General features: G+C 56.7%; 2 protein-coding genes across 2 annotated transcripts; one reads left to right on the top strand and one right to left on the bottom strand.

Annotated features, from left to right (window-relative positions):
• Window positions 1–1,883: 1,883 nt before the first annotated feature.
• Window positions 1,884–9,302, bottom strand: NDUFS6 (NADH:ubiquinone oxidoreductase subunit S6). The gene is made up of 4 exons (XM_019450846.2): window positions 9,134–9,302; window positions 8,358–8,411; window positions 2,946–3,068; window positions 1,884–2,060 (listed from the first exon to the last, which is right to left on the bottom strand). Exons 1-4 carry the CDS (start codon window positions 9,263–9,265, stop codon window positions 1,992–1,994), a joined length of 378 nt encoding a protein of 125 aa, XP_019306391.2. The 5' UTR covers window positions 9,266–9,302; the 3' UTR covers window positions 1,884–1,991.
• A 1,310-nt stretch (window positions 9,303–10,612) lies between these two features.
• On the top strand, window positions 10,613–11,437 carry MRPL36 (mitochondrial ribosomal protein L36). The gene is made up of 2 exons (XM_019450847.2): window positions 10,613–10,720; window positions 11,023–11,437. The coding sequence occupies exon 2, from the start codon at window positions 11,036–11,038 to the stop codon at window positions 11,336–11,338; it is 303 nt and encodes a 100-aa protein (XP_019306392.2). The 5' UTR covers window positions 10,613–10,720; window positions 11,023–11,035; the 3' UTR covers window positions 11,339–11,437.
• The last annotated feature ends 8,044 nt before the right edge of the window (window positions 11,438–19,481 follow it).

The following is a 19,481-nucleotide window of genomic DNA, read 5'->3' as shown; positions in this document are numbered from 1 at the left end:
GAGGGGCGATGGCCTGCGAGCCCAGAAGCCACAGGGCGCCCGGAGGAGGCTTGCCTGTGCCTTCGGAGGGAGGGCGCCGGGGCCCTGGGGCCACCCCATTCCAGACTTCTGGCCGCGGTCCTGGGTTTCGAGCCCCCGGTTTGCAGTAGCCGTTCCTCCCTGGATGCCAGTGTCTGTGGCGCCCACCCACTCGTCCTCGGGAGATCACCAACCCCGCGGTGGGAGGGGGTCCCCGACACATCCCGCCGGAGAGCCAGGTGACTGCCACACACAGACACACTGGGTCACCAGCCCCTTCCCGGCATGCTCGGCCCCGGAGGACCCCTACCTGGCCAGGCAGGGGACAGGGGACAGGGGCTCGGGGCTGACATCATCCAGAAACCCCCCACCTGCCCCAGATACTCCCGTGGATGACATCACTGGGGCCCCCAGGCCCCCCTGCTCCGCCTGATGACATCACCGAGGCCACGCGTCCGGTGCTCTGCGTGAGGCTGTCACCCGACTCCACACCTGTGCTTCACACGTTGACGTCACTCGAGCACACCCGCCTCTGCGTGAGGTCACGGGACGCCGCACCCTTGGCCTTCACGTGGATGGCAATCTCACCCAGGTCCCTGAACCTCTGCATGGTGATGCCACCTGCCCCCGCCCCACTGCTCTGCACGATGACATCATCGGGCCCCCCCACCCCCATGCTCTATGTACAGACACCCTCCGACCCCCACCCGTGCCCCACCCCACGCGGCCAGCCAGCTGTGGTCGGACAGTCCCTGAGGTTACGGGACACCGAGGCAGCGTGGTTTCCCTCACATGTGCATCCTCCCACTCCCCTGCCCCTGCCCCAGGGCCTCAGGGTCCCTTGGCCCCTTCCCCCCACCCCTCCCCTCCTCCGACACTTGCTCGGAGCCCCACCCTCCTGTGTGGCTCCAGCCAAGGAGCTTCATGAGGACCCACTGTGCGCTCCCAGGTGGCGCCCAGACTGACCTGGCGCCCTCCCTTGCCGGAGATGGGGTCCAGGAGGCCCTCTGCGACTTCTCCACACGCCGTGGGGGACGACCTTGTGCACAGGACTCCTGACTGCTCTAGGCCAGTGACACTACTCCTGTGTCCAGCTTCCAGGACTGAAAACCGAGGCGCCCTGCGCGAACCTCTGCACTGGGTGATCTATTCCTTCTTCCTGACGCTCTAACAGTTAGTTTCCTTTCCTCTGGCCCCTAAAGGCTCGGGCTTCAGTGCTTTGTGATCAGAACACGCCCCGCTGTCCTTTCTCACGGGTCCCCCTGGGATGCGGGGGCCCCGTGGTCTGTGGGTTTCCTTCCTTCCTTCCTGGTTTAGTCAGGGCCTCACCTTCCATCTGCGTCAGGAGCCTCCTCCGGGACCCCACGGACCACAGGTCAGAGCCCACGGGGGCTGCACCCAGCCTCCTTCCCCTCCCCTCTGAAGTCCTGTTACTTCTGTGTTACCTCACACCCATTACTCTTTTCATTACACGGATTGCCTTGAATTTGGCCCGTAGGTGACCGTACTTTCCGAAGATGCTTAGTTCCCGGGCTTTAAGAGTCTATATTTCACCCGAAAGATGAGGACACAATGAAGCACAGGCGCAGGGGAGTGGCAGGGAGAGCACACGCTTCCAGTCAGAGGGTGGAGGCCTGAACCCAGCACCGGCCCCCGTGGGAGCTCCTGAGCCTGACCAACCTCCCATTCGTCCGCAAAATCGGAGAAGCCCTTCTCCCTCCCGCCCCTCGGCCACCCGGTGCGGTGACCCGGATCGCAGGAGGTGCCGCGAGGCCCCCCGCGCGCCCGGAGGAGGACCCTGCCCTTCCAGGTGGGTGCTCGTTCCCAAGTCCGCTCTGAAAGCAGCACGCGTGCGGCTCGCCGTCCTGGGTCACAACGCCCTTTATTCAGCCGGCGGCGCCCCGTGACGGCACCGGGCTCTTGGCTGCTGCGTGTTAAGGCGGAGACGCCCGCGCGTGCACAGCTTGGCCACGCTAATGGTGATGCTGCTGTCTGAACTGCAGTCCACAGTAGCCGCACGTCCCAGTTTTGGTTTCCTTGTCCTGAAAAGATTCAAGAGGAAAGATCTCATGTTTCCACATTCTACTTAAAGTGTAAACACTGAGACAGCAGACACGGACCTGACTTACAGCCTCACCTAGACACGGCGGAAAAGCTCTGAGGTCGCTACGGGACCAAGAACCACGGTGGCACCGGGGGCCCAGGTCCCGCTACACCCTGACTCGCTGCAGCCGGGGCAGTGGACCGAACCCCAGCTCAGCACCTACGCCAGAACCTGTGGTCCTCTCGAGGGAGCACCGCAGGGAGCGGGGATCAGCACAGCGGCCGCCTGGGGCCTTAGCTCGATGCCCATCTGCCCTCCCGGCCCGGGACGGCCGAGCTCTGGCCCTGAGCACAGAACTCAACGGACGGGAGCGCGTGGGGTGCCGAGCAGAGGCCCACCCGCGCACCCCCGGACCGGGGTCCGGTCCGGGCGCACGCCGGCCCCTAGCGGACGGGACACCGGGGCACTGCTGAGCCCCTTCCCCTCCATGACGCCACGGCAGCTGAGCCCCAGCCCCCGGTCGCCTTCTCCGCTCTAACGGCCCCGCGTCTCATCTTCCCGAAGGCTCCGCGCACTCATCCACGTGCACAGGGGCCGAAACGACGGTCCCAGGAAGACAGAGTAGGCGCGTGGAAGGAGAGTGGACAGTCGGCGCTGGCCACACTAAGTACTTCACACAGCACCTCACGGCGCGTCCCAGCGCGAGACGACGCATCCCGAGGCGTGAAGGCGCGTCCCGGGGGACAGGTGCCCTTCACGGGGTCCCTGCGGCAGGGTCCACGGGCAGATCGAGCGGGAAGGTGGGCGGTCAAGGTCGGCACTGCGACGGCCGCTCTCAACAGGGCACCTCAGACTAGGACAGCAAGGACAGGGGACACGGTACCAGGTTTATGTACACTTTCGGGTGGCCAAGAGCCCCCCCGCCGCCGTCACACGCGACCACCCGACTGTCAGCTCCACTCACGGGCTGCTCAGCTATCAAATCGATGGCAAAGTTTTCATTCACCTGGAACAAGAGGAAGAGAAAAATTCGTAGAGCCAAAACCAACAGCTTCATAATTTCATGCAATCCAAGTTCATGTGGACAGTGCCCCCCGGCCCCCGGGCCCCCGGGCCCCCAGGTCCAGCCGGCACGGGCACAGTTGCACACAAGTGTCTTAGTGCAGACACACACTCTTCTGGCGCTTCCTGTGGATGCAATTTCAAACGTACAGAAACAGTGCAAGAATTTGGATACGAACCCCTCTCACTTCTCTCACTTGCCAGAACCTGGATTCCAGACCTTTAACAACTGCCCGGTGGGCTTTGTCCAAGCTCCCCTCCCCGCACCAGCCACCCACTGGGACAGGTCAGGAAGAGCCATGGGAGGGACTGTCCCCAGCAGCACCCTGCTGTCACAGAGGAGAGGAATACAGCCCCCAGAGGGCAGCCGACCCGGGGAAACAGCCAACTGGGGAGGGCCGGGCAGGGGAGGGAATCCAAGGGACAAGGGCACTCACGGTAACTGCAGGCACCAAAACACGCTAGGCTCAAGTCTGTGACTTCACAGACTTTAAAAATTCAGTAAGCGCCTTACTAGAGATAAAAGCCCATAAACAAAAGCAGAGAACCGATTTCTTCACCTTCCTCAGGCCGCCCAAAGTTTCTTTTCACGCAGGTCCTCGGGCTCCCGGGACGCAAGAGAACGTGACCCTTGGCCCGCCCCCCACCCCCACCCCAGGGACACTGCATCTCAAGGCTGGAAGCGCCCCTCGCCATGAAGAGACCAGGAGTCGGACCTGACCCCGCCCCCGTTAGACACTCACAGAACAGAGGCACCAACTCCTCTAAGGACCACAGTCAGGAAGACCCAGCTGCGGGTGACCCCACAGGAGAAAATGACCCGGGTCTTTTGACAAGTGAGCTCCAAGGACACAAATGGACAGATAGGAGGGGGCGCAACACATAAAGTTAAAAGAAACTGAGACACGTCAGCAGTGCGCGGAGCTTAGGCTCCAAGATACAACCGTAAAATGAAATTTTTCGTAACGGGACACACCGAGCGCACCTGCCCCCCCCCCCCCCCCCCCCCCCCGGGACGCTTCAAGGACTCCCGGGAACCTTACTCACGGGAAGCGGTGCCGCAGTCGCGTCGGCATCTCTGGGACACACGTGCGTCCCGGTGAACCCGACGTCACGGAGCGACGCGACGTCACGAGCCGCTCGGCCGGCCGGCGCTGGCGGGCCGCAGGGCGCTGCGGGACCAGAGCGGAAGCCGGCGCGGCCGCTGGAAGCTGCCGAATCGGAGCGGCTGGGCTCACGGGACCAGGGGGCCGTGATACGCTCCCTCCGCGTTCAAACGGCCACTCGAACGTCGGGGCTCGGCACCTCACGGCTCTGACGACGAGCCGCCGCGGCAAAATTCGGACGCGGGCCAGGGGGCCCGCCTGGCCCGCACGGGATTCGCGGCGAGCCCGCCACTCGGGGCCGCCTGGTGGGCGCCACGCAGACAAAGCCTGGAGGGCCGGGGAGGCCGTGCACGTGCAGCACCGGCGTCGGTGTCCCGGGCAAGGGCCGAAGCCGAGACCACACGGTCCCTGGCGAGCCCACGGCCCGGTGTGGGGGCCGACTCCGGTGTCCTGCCGCGGTGGGCCGGCCGTGCCAGGGGCCGCAGCCTCCTCTCCCGGAGGGCCTCCCTCGGGAGGCCCCTGCCCCGGCTCGCCCCCCTCTCTGACGCCGTCGTCCGCAGCCATCGGGACCCCGCTCTCACCGTCGGCGGCAGGTGTGGACCCCGCTCAGGCCGACGAGGAGCGGCTCGCTCGACGGCACCTCCAGATCGAGCATCGTCCACCCACCCAGGCAGGGACACAGCGGCGTGGCCACACGTGGAGGGTCACCCGCGCCCGGAGGCTGAGGGTCACGTGACCGAGGCGCACGGTAGCCGGAACGCCGTCAGCAGCGGAACATCGCGCGCGTCCCCAACAGATGCGCCAGGAGACAAGACAGGAAGTGCGAGGCCGCACGGAGCACACACCGCCCGGAGACTTCGCCACCCGCTCGCCCCATCCGCCTCAGTTCTGACGTGTCACTACGGGCGAGAAGTGCGCGCTGGGTCAGTCCCGGTGACCAGGCCCTGCGGGTCCCCACCCCGTGTGCCCAGAGCCCCGCCTACCGCCTCAGTGAAGATGAGGAAACAAAGGTCAGGCACCATCTTTACCAATACGGGGGTGGGGCCTCTGAATCCGGGTGATAAAACCCAGGGGTCAGTCAGAAAGGCACAACTGACCTCAGATTCTCCGGAGCCAGCTGACTCCGTCCGGAGGACGCGGGACCCAGAGCGGCCCGGCCCCTCGCTCTCCCAGGCACCTCACCAGACCTGACGCCCCAAATCCACGGGACGGGGACACTTTGGGAAAGTTTAGTTATTTCTTAAAAGGCTTGACGGCTACAGACCCTGACTTTGTAAGACTTTTCCTCCAACTTCTATTTCCAGAAACACAGTAGGAAGTTACTGGGAAGTACGGCTGCGTTCGAGCCAACACACCAGGTGCGCGGGGAGGCCAGGCAGCGTGGCCGCGGGATACGGACGCGCTGGGTGTGGCCGCGCTGTCCCACCGGCGCTCTGAGCTCGGCGCCCTGTGGACGGCCCCGCCGCTCCCGATGCCGGCACCTCACGGTGGGCTGCGGAGGGAGGGATGTCGCGCTCACTCACCTCTGCTGCAGACAGAGCCACACGCCCCACAAATAAAGCCTCGTGCTGTAAAACAGTATGGTGTCCACCTAAGTGACAAACGTGTCACAAAGGGCACACTAACAAACCCCCAGGTCCCATCACGGCAGTCAGACAGACCACCATCTCCCGCGGGAAGGGCAGCTGACACCGGAGACTGACACAGGACTGCCCCCGTCACTCAGCTCCCCGTCACTCAGTAGGTGACCCTGACCTACCGTGATGAACGTCTCGCTCCCAGGACTCAGGCCGACCGCGGGAATACGTACACTGGGCCGCAGAGTAAGCAGGGCCCGGTCCCAGCGCCAGAGCGCGCCCCGCTGCCGACCCGGTTCCCACGGGCACGGCCAGGAGCGTCCCCAGCCCTTCCGAGGGACGAACAGAGAAATGCCACGGCGCCCCGCACGCCTCGCCTCAGCTGTGAGCACACGCTGCGTCACAAGCCATAAGCCGATGGCCGGACAGCTGGCCTATGCGCGTCACTAGTGTAGCAAACACGAAACTACCTTGTTATGTGCCTCTTGGTCGACCGACTTGGGCACGAACATGTTTAGGTCCAAATACCTAGTGAGCCGTTTGTATTTTTTAGCTGGTGTTTTGGCAGCAACAGTTCCTATGGAAAGTGCAGATCAAAGGCACAACGCCAAACACAGGACCACACGGGACAGCATTAAACTGTCCAAAAGGCATCGCAGCCCAGTTGAGCAACGAGTGTCCTGCAGGACGTTACCCGTGTTCATGGAGAGCTACAGATTTAAAGCAAAGTAAAAGCCCCAATCCAATTATTTGGAATATCGACTGTTTTCATACTAATACCAACGTTTATACCTAGCTAAACGCACGTGTACACACACGTGTATAATTTTCAAGTCAAAATAAAAACTGAAGCTTTCATCCAAATTAAAAAGTAAGCTACATTTGGAGAAAATGCTCAAAAACACCCCTTAGGACTTTTGTACAGCGGTGTCCACGGGTGCTTTGGGGTGACACAGGTTCAGGGGCCACCCAGCCGGTGCCAGGAGGGCGAGCTCAGACACGCGGAGCAGGACCCAGCACGGGGCTGCAGAGCCACCAGCCGCGAGGCTCGGCGCCCAGGGCCAGCAGTGTCTGGACCCTGCAGTTTAGGAACTCAGTTTCAAGGGTTTTCCTCTGGGTCCGGGGGGCAAACATATGGACAGGCCATGCCCCCCCCCCCAGGAAGCCAAAGGCCCGTGGACCCCATTCACCCCACTGTCAAGACAGAGAGGATATACCTGGGAAGGGAAATGTTTCAGAAGAGCCACGCCTATGAATGCGACGCCCAGCTGTGTTGACTTCTTCCAGAAGGAAGGAAAGCGGGAGCGGATGCCTACTCACCACTTACAGACACACTGTGCACCTTTACAACGTGAAGATGTGCCCCTGGGCCCTCACGATCTCAGCCAGGAAAAGGCCACGCACACCCAGAGCTGGGAGAGGGGTGCAGACCTGGGGGAGCTCACAGAGCGAGGCGACACCTTCAGCACTGCCCCGTTCCCACTTTACTCGCTTCGCCAACTCTGATTTTGTTTGTTCAGTTTCAATTTTAGGTTGCTTCCCTGATGCGACCCCTCTGCCGCCACCGCCCCCTACCCTCCCCCACCACCCCCCGCCCCCGCCCCTCCGGCCCCGGCAATCAGAAGCCAGAGGCCACACAGTTTCCAGCTGAGAGGAGCTTGTGACAGACACAGGTGCTTGCTGGAACATCAGAAGAGCTGAGGTAGGGGGCCGGGGGCCAGGCCACAGGGACGACCCCCAAGCTTCAGGACCCATGCATTCCCCACAGGGCACCAAACTCCGCCTCCTCCACCTGCCCCACCAGGCCCACAAAGCAGGAATGGAAGTAGAAATGTAGACGATAAGAACGGACAATGTAACCAAGATCAACGGGGAAGGGAACACGATTCAGGGACAACTGAGGAGCAAGGAGAAGGTTGACTGAGGGAAGGACGGACTCAGGGCGACCGTGGAAAACAAACGGACTCAGAAGTGGAAAACCGGCCGAACCAACACGCACGGAGACTGGGGAGCTGGCAGCTCGGGTGAGGAACCAGGACGAGAACAGGCCCCTGCGGGCTGGCTCCACCGTCTGCCCTGTCTCCAGCGGTTACACGGTGGGTGAGCCGTCAGACCCACGCGGGGAAGGACAACCCTCGTGCCGGTTTTCAGCGTGTGCATGTCCGTCCCTGTGAGAACACAGTCTGGTCTGTCTGGCAGTAAATATGACAAGCGTACCCCAAAGAGTGACCAAAAGAGTAATTTTTAAAAGCTGCTGTGACTTCCTTTAATCTGAAGATTTCAGGAGTGTAAGACACAGAAATGGAGGGGTGAAAAAGATCACTCCCATTTATACAGAAACCGAGAGACACAAGATGTCACTTTACAATGGGGGGGGGGGGGACAAAATAAATACAGGCACATTTAGCATTTCAAAGACAGGCAAACCTCCACAGCCTCCAGGGTGCCCCCAGTTTGAGAATTTAAGTCCAGAGATTAACTTTTATTTCCTGTTGGTTACATAAAGGTTTTACCAAAGCCTACCTCTCTTTCACTACAAGTTTGGCTTACCTCTTTCTGGCGACCGACAAATCGGATTTTCCTGTAGTCTTTATCATCATAAGCCTGAAAAAAAAAAAAAAAAAAAAAAGACCTTATATGATTTTCACAGCCCGATCCGGGAAGAAGTCACTTCATACCAAGAGTAAACATTACAGGAAAGTGTTTTTTTCTTAACATTCTGGCCCCTCGTGACCAACTTCGTGACGAGGGCATTCTCCAGCGAGATACCGAAAGTGAGACGGGACAATCGGAATCAGAAGGTAGCGAGGTGCGGTCTGAAAGAGCAGAGACCAACTCGGGCAGAGGAGGGGCACCCCCAATTTTCTTTCACCTCCGGCCGACATCGGATAAAAGTGTCGGCTAGGGGACTCCTTAATAACACAGGTACCTCGCTCACTTTTCCGCTTTCTGTTTTAGACTACAGCGGCCCCTCGGCTTGTTAAAATGTACGGCCCAGCACCGCGGACACGACAGGAAGCGCACGCGGGCCCCAACGGTCAGCCTGTCCACCGGGACGGGCCTGATGCTGGAGCTGGCGACGCTCGGAGGACGAGCCCACCCTGACTGCAGAGGCACGGCGGCGGCCGTGGGGGTGGGGCGGCTTCCGTCTCGTCGGCCAGAGCGTGGGACCCCGCACACACCCACCCTAACGTGAACGGGGGCCGGCCCGGGACTCGGCCTGCGAGACCCTGCCCACCGGCCGGCGCGTCCCCCGGCCGCAGGGGGAGGGGACCGGAGGGACGGGAAGCCGAGATGGAGGGCGTCCTCCACGCCGCGGCGGTTACCTGGCCGGTGTGCGTAATCTTCTCCCCGGTCGGTGAAGTCCGCACCCCTAGACACCGGGCGCCACGGGGCAGGCTCAGCGCCGCCGGACCGCTCCGGCCCAGCAGCCGGCAGAAGGTCACCGTCGCCGCCATCTTTGCGGGCTGACCCCTGACCCTGCGCACCGACGCGCTGACGCGTGCGCACGGCTTCCGCAGGGAGGGGCGCTTGCTGCGGCAACTTACGCTGGGGGCGGGGACGCGCAAGCGCAGTGCGCTCGGGCGAGTGCCGCCCAGCAGGTGCAACGGTGGGGCCGAGGCTCAGTACGGAAAAGGCGGGAAAATTTGTGCGCAACCTGAGCATTTATCGACTGCTGAGTGGCCCCCCTGCCAGGGCTAGGGCAGAGCAGGATGGAAAATGAAAGGGCACTCTTCACATTCGATGACAATTGATAATCATGGGAGGAGGTTGCGTGTCGAATGTTTTTATTGGCGAAGGGTCCTTGCATTGAGTAAACTGTATGTACATTCACGTTGCGCAGCGTGCATTTCTGTGTGGGCGCGGGGACAGCAGAAATTGGGATTTCTGCAGAACTCCAGTGAAGCTACCAGTAAGACACATTCGATGTCATCCCCATGCAGATCAGCCCCGAGGGCTCCCTGCTCTAGAGCACACCTGTGCACACCCGCGCTGGCGGTCCCGGTGCTTCCCTCTCCGAACTGCCTGTTCATAGATGGGTCAGGAGGGTCAATTACGCCGAGGGCGGTGGGCACGGGGGGCAGACTCAGAGTTCAGAGCTAGGGTGGGGCTGCCCCCCCCCCCCCCCCCGCCAGGAGTTGAGGACACCCACAGCCGGGATTCCGGGAGGTGGAAGAGAACTCAGCAAGGTGAGGAGAGACGAGATGCACCGGAAATCTCAGAACGGAAAGATGCCCACAAACAGGTACCCAGAGGCAGGCCCAAAGCTCACCTGGGCAGGTGCAAGAGTGAGCTCGCTGCCTTATCGATGGTGCGCAGATGGGCCGCCGTCTGTGCACGGACAGTAGATGGATGGGTGGGCACACATACCCGGAATGACAAGACGCACTGGGTTCAGTGTGGACTCTGGTGGTGGGTAGATGGGTGCTCACCGTAGTCCTTCACCTTTTGTTTGAAGTGTCTCATTAAAGAATACGGGCGGGAAAAAAAGATATGTAACTGCAACCAGTTAGGACCAGTGCCTATCTCCACTGCTTCCCTGCGCCTCGCCACATTTCTCCCAGGATGTGCACTTAATACAAGCGTGTGAGTTCTTCTAGATTTTTGTTTTGAGCCGGTATTCGTTTTTTTTAAACGTCTACTTGGTTGTGACTTATTTTTCATTCCAGATGTGTATTTCTGTTCCCATTTTGTCAGCCTCCGAGGCCGTAGGTACCCAGTGGCGGGAGGGCGTCCGCGCGGGGGGTAGCGGCTCCTGCAGCTCCGCCTCTGCGCCCGGCGCTGCGGGGGCGACCACGTGACCCTGCCGCCATCTTTTTTTCTGGCGGACACCGTGGGCGGCAGCTTCCCCGCCCCACTGCGCAGGCGCATGCGAGGCGCGCGGGCGACAGTCCCCGGCGCCTTCTTCCCAGGTCTGTGGTCCTGGGGGTCGCGTGGGGCCGGGGAGGAGGAGGGGGCGGAGGCCCGGGAGTCCCCGGGTGCGTCGCGGCCTCAGGTCCGGGCTGTCCACGCCCCGGAGGGATGCTGTCCCCGGCCGGCGGGCTCCCCTGGGGCCCGGAGACAGACGAGGGGCGGCGGAGGGGCGGAGGAGCCACGGAAAGGGCCCGGGGACAGCCGAGTGGCGGCGGAGGGGCGGGGGGGGGGGGGGGGCCTGGCGGCGAAACTCCTCCTCCCGCGCGGAGGCCATACGGATTGTTTCTCGGTCCCCCCGCAGGCCCGGCCACCACATGGCCCGCGTGCTCGTGGCGAAGATGCTGGCGTGCGCCCTGAGCCCGCTGCTCCGGGGGAGCCCCGGGCCGGCGAAGCCCCGCGCGCTCTCCACTCTCCTGGCGGGACCTCTTCGCACCGCGGGGCCCGCGGGACCCTGGCCCCTGCCCGGCCGCCTCCTGCCCGGCCTGCAGCTTGCCCTGGGCTTCAAGACCAAGGGCGTCATCAAGGAGCGCTGTCGGGACTGCTACCGGGTGAAGAGGCGCGGGCGCTGGTTCATCTACTGCAAAACGAACCCAAAACACAAACAGAGACAGATGTAGGTCTCCGCCGTAAAATAATGTGCAAGACTGTGTCCCTTCCTTGAGGAACGGTACTACCTCATGGAAAGGAAAATAAAAGTGAAGCAGTGCCTAATCTAAGATCTGTCGAGCCTCGGGTTTTGTTGACTCTACCGCCGGGCACCTCACCCCCTTGTAGCAGCGCAGCCAGGTCAGCTGGTCAAGCCAGAGCCCCAGATGGAAAGCGCATCGTTTTTATCTTCTGGGCAAGCCGTCCGTGCTCGGGCCGCAGGGCAGGAGGCAAGATGGAGGGGGCGCGGGTCTTGCCTCTGAGGCCCCAGTTGCTTAGGTAGCGCCCCTGCAAGGCGGCGTCCGGCCCTGTCCCCGCATTTAGCCCGCCTGCAGCTTCTGAGTGCCAACTGCTCTGCTCCCTGGCCGCGGATAAGCATGAAAGCCTTGATGGCAATCGTTACGTCAAGGAAAGTTTGGCTCCCCGTGTGTAACGTTGTTTTAGACACCAGTTAGACGTGTTTGTCATCTCTGGTGACGCACGAATGGACACGTGTGTGGTGTGGGTGCGCTGTGCACACGTGCATGTCCCCGTATGCATGGATGTGGGTGGTGTGTAGACGTATTTGTACGTGCATGTCCCCATTTGCGTGGATGTGGTGTGTGCATGTATCTGTACACATGTACGCACGACGCACCTGGAGGGTGTGTACTAAGCAGAGCCTCCGTGGGACTCTGCAGGCATGTGGCCTGGAGCCCGTGGCGTGCAGTGTTCTTGTGTCTCGTGTCCCAGCGGCTGCCTCACCCGCACGGTCTGAGCCCCCCACACAATGTCCCCGGCCCCCCTGGCAGCCTTGGTGTCCGGGCCACAGCTGGAGCGGGTTGTACTAGGACAGCGGTACAGGCATCGCACCGCGCGCGGGCAGTTCCATGTCCCACGCTAAGGCGCGGCGCACACACAGTCCTGCTCTCCGGGATCCTGACCACGATGCCCGGAACCACAGCGCAGAGCCCAGGAGGCAGCTCAGGACAAGAAGTGACACGGCTTTGCACATTATGTCACAGAGCAGTTTGTCCTGGGAGAAGGCGGGGTTCAGCTAGTTCTGCTGGAGTAAAGACCTTCTTTCCCCACGTTGCTTCAGGGGGTCCCGGATCCCCTGCCCTGGTTTGAGAACAGCCAGCCCGTGTAGACGCTGTAACGCTTAGACTCGTTTTCTCTGAAGCGAGCTGTGTTGAGTGCAGGGGTTCTGAGGGTAATTACCTCCTGCATAGACCTCAGTCCCAGAGCAGCTGCAGAGGAGCCCTGTGACCTTAGGAGGTTTCCCCTCTCAGCACAGCTGGCCCTCAGGACACAGTTTTCCCAGTGCAGGGCCGTCCGGGCCACTGAAGTGTGTGCAGCAGCATGCTCAGCCCCCACCCACTAGATGGCCAGGAGCACCTCATCGCCGGTTGTGACAACCGAAAGTGTCTCCAGACGTGGCAGACGTTCCCCGGGCACGATCTGCCCCGGAGGGGCTGACACGCAGGGGCTGATTCCGCCCAGCCCTCCCCGCAGGGTTCCTCTGAGAACCGAGACCTGGGGTGGGCAGGGCCCGGTTCTGTCGTGCTCCGCCCTCCGGCTGTCACAGGCCCGGCCCGCCGTAGGCACTCAGTGATAACAGTGGAATCAGACGACCGTGCCTGCTTGTAAATACACAGCCTTTTGTCCTCTCCGCTCAGAACAGGCTCATCCATAAGGTTCGGCACACAACTTTGTTCCGAAGACGTGGCAGACTGGCCCTGTCCCCACGGGCTCAGCCACCTCCCGTGTGGGGGAGAGTTTGATGCCACACCCGTCTCGGACCCGCAACGCACCAGGCATGCCTTCTCAGTGTTTTCTCCTTGACAGGTGCGAGGTTTCACATGCCATTGTGCGTGTCTGGCTCTGTGTGGGGCTGACGGTGTTGTCACAACCACAGGTACGTGCCTCTGTGGAGATCTTCAAAGGACAGGCAGTAATGGGGTAGTGAAGCCATGGGCCCCAAGTCCACAGGAACCCATGATTACAGTTGACAAGCTGGAATTCTAACAGGCTGTTGATGGGTTTTTAAGTCCTGCCTCCCTCCTGGGATTTTCGTCCCTATTTGATCCAAGGTGACCGTGTGCGTGCTGACCAAACCCTCCCACAGCCCATTCCCTTTCCGATACCCGCACGGACCAGCGTTCAGAGTCCCAGGGTCTACCTGCAGGGACCAGCATTCAGAGCCCTGGGATTCCAGCTTAGCAGCAAGTGTTGTTTAGGACAAGAGACAGCAAGCTACTCCCGCCCACCACCCATTTTTGTAAGTGAAGTTTTATTGGAAAACAGCCGTGTGCACTCACGAATGTATCGTCTGTGCCTCTATGACAGCGGGGGTAGCCGCTGAGTAATTGCTATAAAGAACATATGGCTTGAAAAACCTAAAGATATTTACTATTTGAGCTCTACGTGCAGAAAAAGTGTGCCAACTCCTTGTTTAGAACATTACATAAGCTCTCACCTCACCCTGGGGCTTGACTTCAGAGACCACAACCTGCCAGAAGCGTTTCACGGGTTCTCCGTCGTCCACAGTGAGAAGGATTTTTGTATTTGTAAATACTAGCCATAAGCACATAGAAATTGACATAAAAAACGGTGTTTGTAATAGCACCGAAAACATGAATGTTTAGATACCAAAGTAATAAAATTTGCACGCATTCTATATACTTAAAATTGTAAAACACTGTTGAAAGAATGTGAGTAAAATGTAAAGTATTGAGCTGTACCATGGTTATGGATTAGAATATTTGACATTGTCAGTTCTCACCAAATTAGTCTGCAAATTCACTGTGGTCCCAATAAAAATCCCAGCAGGAATTTTTGTGCAAAATGCCATGCTTCTTCAGAATTTTACGTGGAAAGGCAAAGTATGTGAAAGTAGCCAGAATTTTGAAAATGCGAAGAAATGTTAAAGGACGCATGCTCCCTGATTTCAAAACTTACTTTGAAGCCACAGTAGCCAAGACACCATAGTATTCATGCAGCACAGCTCATAGGTCAGTAGAACCGAATAGAGACGTCAGAGATAGGCCCACACATATGTGGTCAGATGATTTTCAAAACAGGTTTAAAGGCGATTCAGTGAAGAAAGGATAGGCTTTTGTACATATGGTGCTAGAAAGTTGGATTTCCATATATACAAAATCCCTTTCACCATATACAGAGGTTAACTAAAAATAAATCACAGACCTAAATGTAAAACCTAATACTATAAAATCTTAAGAAAACAGAAAATACATGTGGCTTTGGGTTATGCAGATTTATTAGATAAAACACCAGAAACATGATCCATGAAAGAAAACCTTCATAAATTAGATTTTACCAAAGTTAGTATCTTCAAAATATTTTCATCAAAGTTAATATCTTCTGCTTTTCAAAAGATACTGTCAAGTAAACGAAGACAAGCCAAAAACTGGGAGAAAATATTTGCAAAACACATTTCTGATAAAGGAATGGATCTAGAATATATAAAGAAATCTCAGAACTCAATAACAAAGAAACAGCCAACGCAATTCAAAGTGGGCAAAAGATTCGAAGAGCTATTTCACAAAGGTACACATACCGATGGAAAATAAACACAAAAAAACGTTTAACACTGGCTTTAGCAAAAAGTAAATTGCTGCCATGACAAAATAATACTACAGACCCAACAGAATGGTTGAGAAATGGAAAAACCACGTTCTGGTGAGATCGTGTAGCAAGGGTATGACCCTCACTGCAGATAACACAGTCACGTTGAATGCGGCTTAGCCATTTGTCATAAAGTTGAATGATGCGATCACTTAGCAATCCCTTGAGTATTTGCCCGAGAGCAATGAAAACTTAGGTTCACAATAAAACCTTTATGTCAGTGTTTATGGTGGCTTTATTTACAATTCAAACGAAAACCACCCCAACTGGAAACAGCCCACATAGGCTTGCTTCAGCCGGTGAACGGATTAACCAAGCATACATTCTTACAGTCGAATTCTCAGCAACAAGAAGGAAAGAATTTCAGATCCACCACACTGGTTGACAGAAGCCTGCACTCAAAAAGCTACATACTTCATGATTCCAGTTATATGACATTATGGAAAAGCCAAAATTATGGGCACAGGAGAAAGTCTGTTGTTGGGAGCTGGGGGTGGGGAGCCAGGGTTGGCTACGAGGGGACGTGAAGGAATGCTTTTGGGTGATGGAAATGTTCTGTCTTGATTATGGCAGCAATTTCATGACAATATACGCTTATAGAACTCATAGAACTCAACTTCAGTAAGCCTTGCAAAAAAAATATCCAAATGGAATTTCCAGATAGCAAGTTGAGATCAAATAAATAAAGACCCAGGAACGCAGTGCGCTGTGGGACAGTATCCAGCACTGTAGCGTAAATGGCATTGCCGCCCTGGGGGAGGGTGGAGAAAAACCAACCGTGGAAGAAATAATGGCCAAAATGTTTCCCTGGTTGATGGAAGCAATAAATCCACAAATCCAAGAATCTTAACAAACCTCAGTCAGGAGGAATATAAAGAAAACCACATAATTCTACATCATTATTGAATTGCTCAATATCAGATAAAAAGAAAAAAATGCAGACAGAGAAACGAGATTCACTCTTCATAGAGGGACAAAAACAGCAGCAGACTTCTCAGAGACCGTGCAGCCTGAAAGGCAGCAAAACCTCTGAGGTGCTGCGGAGAAATCTACGTCTAGTGAAAACAGCTCCGAAAACTAAGGGTGAAGATCCACCGAAGCTGGGAGAAGTCAGCTGGAAACACAGATCTACACAAAGACATGAAAAGCTAGAAACAGTGACCGTTTATTTGGATAAATATAAAAGATACTCTTTCCTCATTTAAAAATCACGTAAGGAAAAAATGAGAGCGAAGTCCCGGCATCTGCAGGACTGAAGTGTGAGTGTGCCCAGCACAGGACAAGGGCAGACACTCGTGAGGTTCTTGCACATGTGAAGTGGCAAGTATTGTCTGAAGGTGAACTGTGACGTTACAGTGTGCCCTCTAAACATTGGACCAGCCCCCAAGGAAATAAAAAGATATTTGTGATAAGGCAACAATGGACAAATATGTGAGATATCAAAAAATCCAATTAATTTAAAATAAGAAAACCAAAAGAGAAAAAAGGAACGACGTATTGATATGATAAAATAGAAAATAAATGACCACAGATGTAAATTCAACCTTATCAATAATCCCAGCACGTGTACCTACGTAAGCATCCAGTCAAGCAGCAGAGAACATCAGACTATATAAAAAACGAAGACTCACATGTATGCAGTCTGTAAGAAACTCATTTAAAACACAAGTGACTGAGAGGGCAAACGGTAGAAGATAATAGCCTCCAAACAGTAATCAAAGGAAAGCTGGAGGGATATACTAATGATGGTCAAAGTGGGCTTGATCACCAAATATTACCAGGTATGACGGTAGATGGGTTAATTAACCAAGGACAGATAACAGTGCTAAATGTCTATGCATCTCATAACAGAGCTGCAAAATACACAAAGCGAAAATGTATGCAACCACAAGGAGAAACGGACAAAAATCAGGCTGGTACACATCAGTACTTTTCTTTCGATAATTGCTCAGAAAAGTAGACAGAAAATATTAAGGATCCAGAAGATTTGCACAACCCTATCAGCCAATTTAATCAAATTGATATTTCTAAAACATCCCCCCTCACATCAGAATACGCGTCTTTTCTAGGTTCACATGGGATGTGCACCCAAAATGACCGTATTTTGGGCCAAGAGATGAGTTTCAAAGGATTGAAGTCATTAAAAAAAATATATGTTCTGACCACAGTGGTATTAATCTAAGATTCAGCAACAGAAAGATATCTGGGAAATCGCACAAATAATTGGAAATTAAACCACCCGGCTCTAAATAAACCAGGGATCAAAGAACTCGAAAGGGAAAGTACAAAATACTGGAACCAGATGGGGACTAACACATCAACACGCGTGGAAAGGGTAAAGCCACACTTACAGGGACATTTATAGCACTGAGCGCTTACATGAGAAAAGGCAGGGGCGCCTGGGTGGCGCAGTCGGTTAAGCGTCCGACTTCAGCCAGGTCACGATCTCGCGGTCCGTGAGTTCGAGCCCCGCGTCAGGCTCTGGGCTGATGGCTCGGAGCCTGGAGCCTGTTTCCGATTCTGTGTCTCCCTCTCTCTCTGACCCTCCCCCGTTCATGCTCTGTCTCTTGAAAAGGCAAAGACTGCAAACAACGGTCTCACCTTCCACCTAAGGGGACTAGAAAAAGGAGAGCGAAACCGAAACTATAAAACCGAGGGACAGCAGGGAGAAGGGAAGAACACAAAGGCTCCATCTTCGACAGGGACAAGACACATAAATGTCTGGCTGGTCTGGTCCAGAAGAAAGCAAAAAGATGCGAATACCAACACCGGAACTCTTAATTGTGATTCTGGTTCACAACCGTACACGTTTGTTGAAACGCATCAAACCAGTAAATTTTATTTTATGTGAATTGTGTCTCAATAGAACCCAATGAAAAAAATACACCACCTGCCCCTCTCCATCCTAAGCCCAAAGTCTCAAATCCAAGGCTACGTGTTGGCGGCGGGCGTCCACGATTTACAAGTTCTGCCAGAAAGGAAGTATCTGGGGTTCCTCCCGGGGTGAGAACCGTGGCCTGGCCTCAGCTGGTGCTCCTAGAGGTTGATCGTTCTAAAGCACGGTGCACTGGCTCCGTGGGCGCGGCAGAGGGGAGGTACCGTCTAGACGGACCTGGAACTCGCCACTCCGTGCACGTCCCCTGACCTTGCACGTTGCCACTGGCCATACAATCCCTTTTCCCTCCTCGGGGTTTTGTCCAAAGCCCCATAAGACCAGGACTGTGGGGTTGACACCCAAGCCTCAGCCCGTGGGTGAAGGGCCACAGGGGAATGACGCCCAGCCCACGGTCCTCACGGTGACTCCCATGTGGTTCACACACACCGATGAGCCTTAGTTAACCCAATCCTTAAAGTGGAACTTCACCAAAGGTGATGGGAAAATGGCAGAAATAAAGCACATAAGATGCCCCACAGGTGAGATGTATATGCTCACCTGTCCCCATCACAGGCTCCACTCTCAGGGGGACACGGCCCGCTGATGTCTCAAAGCCACCAAAGTGCCAGCAAGAAGGCTGACGGAGGCCGCAGTCTGCAGGCTGCTTCCACCTTTGCTTGGAAGAAGGAAAGTAAACAGAAGCCAGGATGTTCTTTCATCCTGAGAAGTGCACAGAGGTTCACCCGCAGAGGTGAAAACACACCGAGGGTGCAACAGTCGTGCGTGCGTAGAAAGGGACAAAGGGACCGGGGGACTGAATAGATTCGGGGAGAAACTTCAGCAGGAACGGGATCGGTGTGGCTCCTCAGGAGAAGGAGAGCATGAAGGCTTCAGTGGGCGGCCTGGGGACCACCGCGTCCCGCCTGGGAAAGGGTCGGGTTACGGCCACACTCCGCGTGCTGAGGCAGGTTTCTACCTGCCGCAAATAAGCAAGGTGAGGACAGAAGTTACAGAGAAGTGCGGGAAAGCATTTGCATCAGTTTGTGGTGGGAAAACCTCATCGCAAGATCCAGACTCCAGAAGTCAAAAGACGAGAAACACCACGGGCTCGCTTTAGCAGGTGAAAGCCCGCAGCCCTGGGCCGTGAGGAGCCGGCCACTAAGCAGCCCCTCGGCCCCAGGTGCTGGATGTCAGAGAACAAACCCATTTTCCTTACGCTGCTTCCCAACACCAGGGCAGGCCCTGTCTGCTCCAGGAACCAGATCTCCAAACACGGCTTCCCACGTAGCCTCTGGCTCCTGGTCAGGATGGAAGGAAAATCAGATCCCCTCCCTCCTTCCATGGAGAGGACACCCCATCGCCTTGGCTCTCTGTCCCCTGAGAGCCCCCCCCCCCCAGGAGGGCCCCAGCAGTGGCCCGAGCTTCCCAAGTCCAGGGACATGGTCACACACCGCTGGGGTGGCTCCCTCTGTGCCGGGCCCCAGGTCCTATCCATCCTTGCTATTGCCTCTGAGGAGCACCACCCTGGGGGCCTGGGCCCGAAGGTCGGTCCATAAGCTCTCCTTACAAGGGGTGGACAGTCCTCCCGCTGCCCTCTGCTCAGACCTCAACAG

This window comes from Panthera pardus, unplaced genomic scaffold (genome assembly GCF_024362965.1).
Source record: "Panthera pardus isolate Hobbes unplaced genomic scaffold, ASM2436296v1 HiC_scaffold_2, whole genome shotgun sequence".
In the NCBI taxonomy this organism is placed as follows: Eukaryota; Metazoa; Chordata; class Mammalia; order Carnivora; family Felidae; genus Panthera; species Panthera pardus.
The sequence above is the reverse complement of the archived record's forward strand: the minus strand, read 5'-3'. Positions and strand labels throughout refer to the sequence as shown.

Excerpts from the sequence above, each read along its gene's own strand:
- NDUFS6 (XM_019450846.2), bottom strand. The coding sequence starts at position 9,265 with ATGGCGGCGACGGTGACCTTCTGCCGGCTGCTGGGCCGGAGCGGTCCG. Across the intron at positions 8,412-9,133 it reads AGATTACGCACACCGGCCAG|GCTTATGATGATAAAGACTA; the intron begins GTAACCGCCGCG and ends TTTTTTTTTCAG. Across the intron at positions 3,069-8,357 it reads TTGTCGGTCGCCAGAAAGAG|GTGAATGAAAACTTTGCCAT; the intron begins GTAAGCCAAACT and ends CTCTTGTTCCAG.
- MRPL36 (XM_019450847.2), top strand. The coding sequence starts at position 11,036 with ATGGCCCGCGTGCTCGTGGCGAAGATGCTGGCGTGCGCCCTGAGCCCG.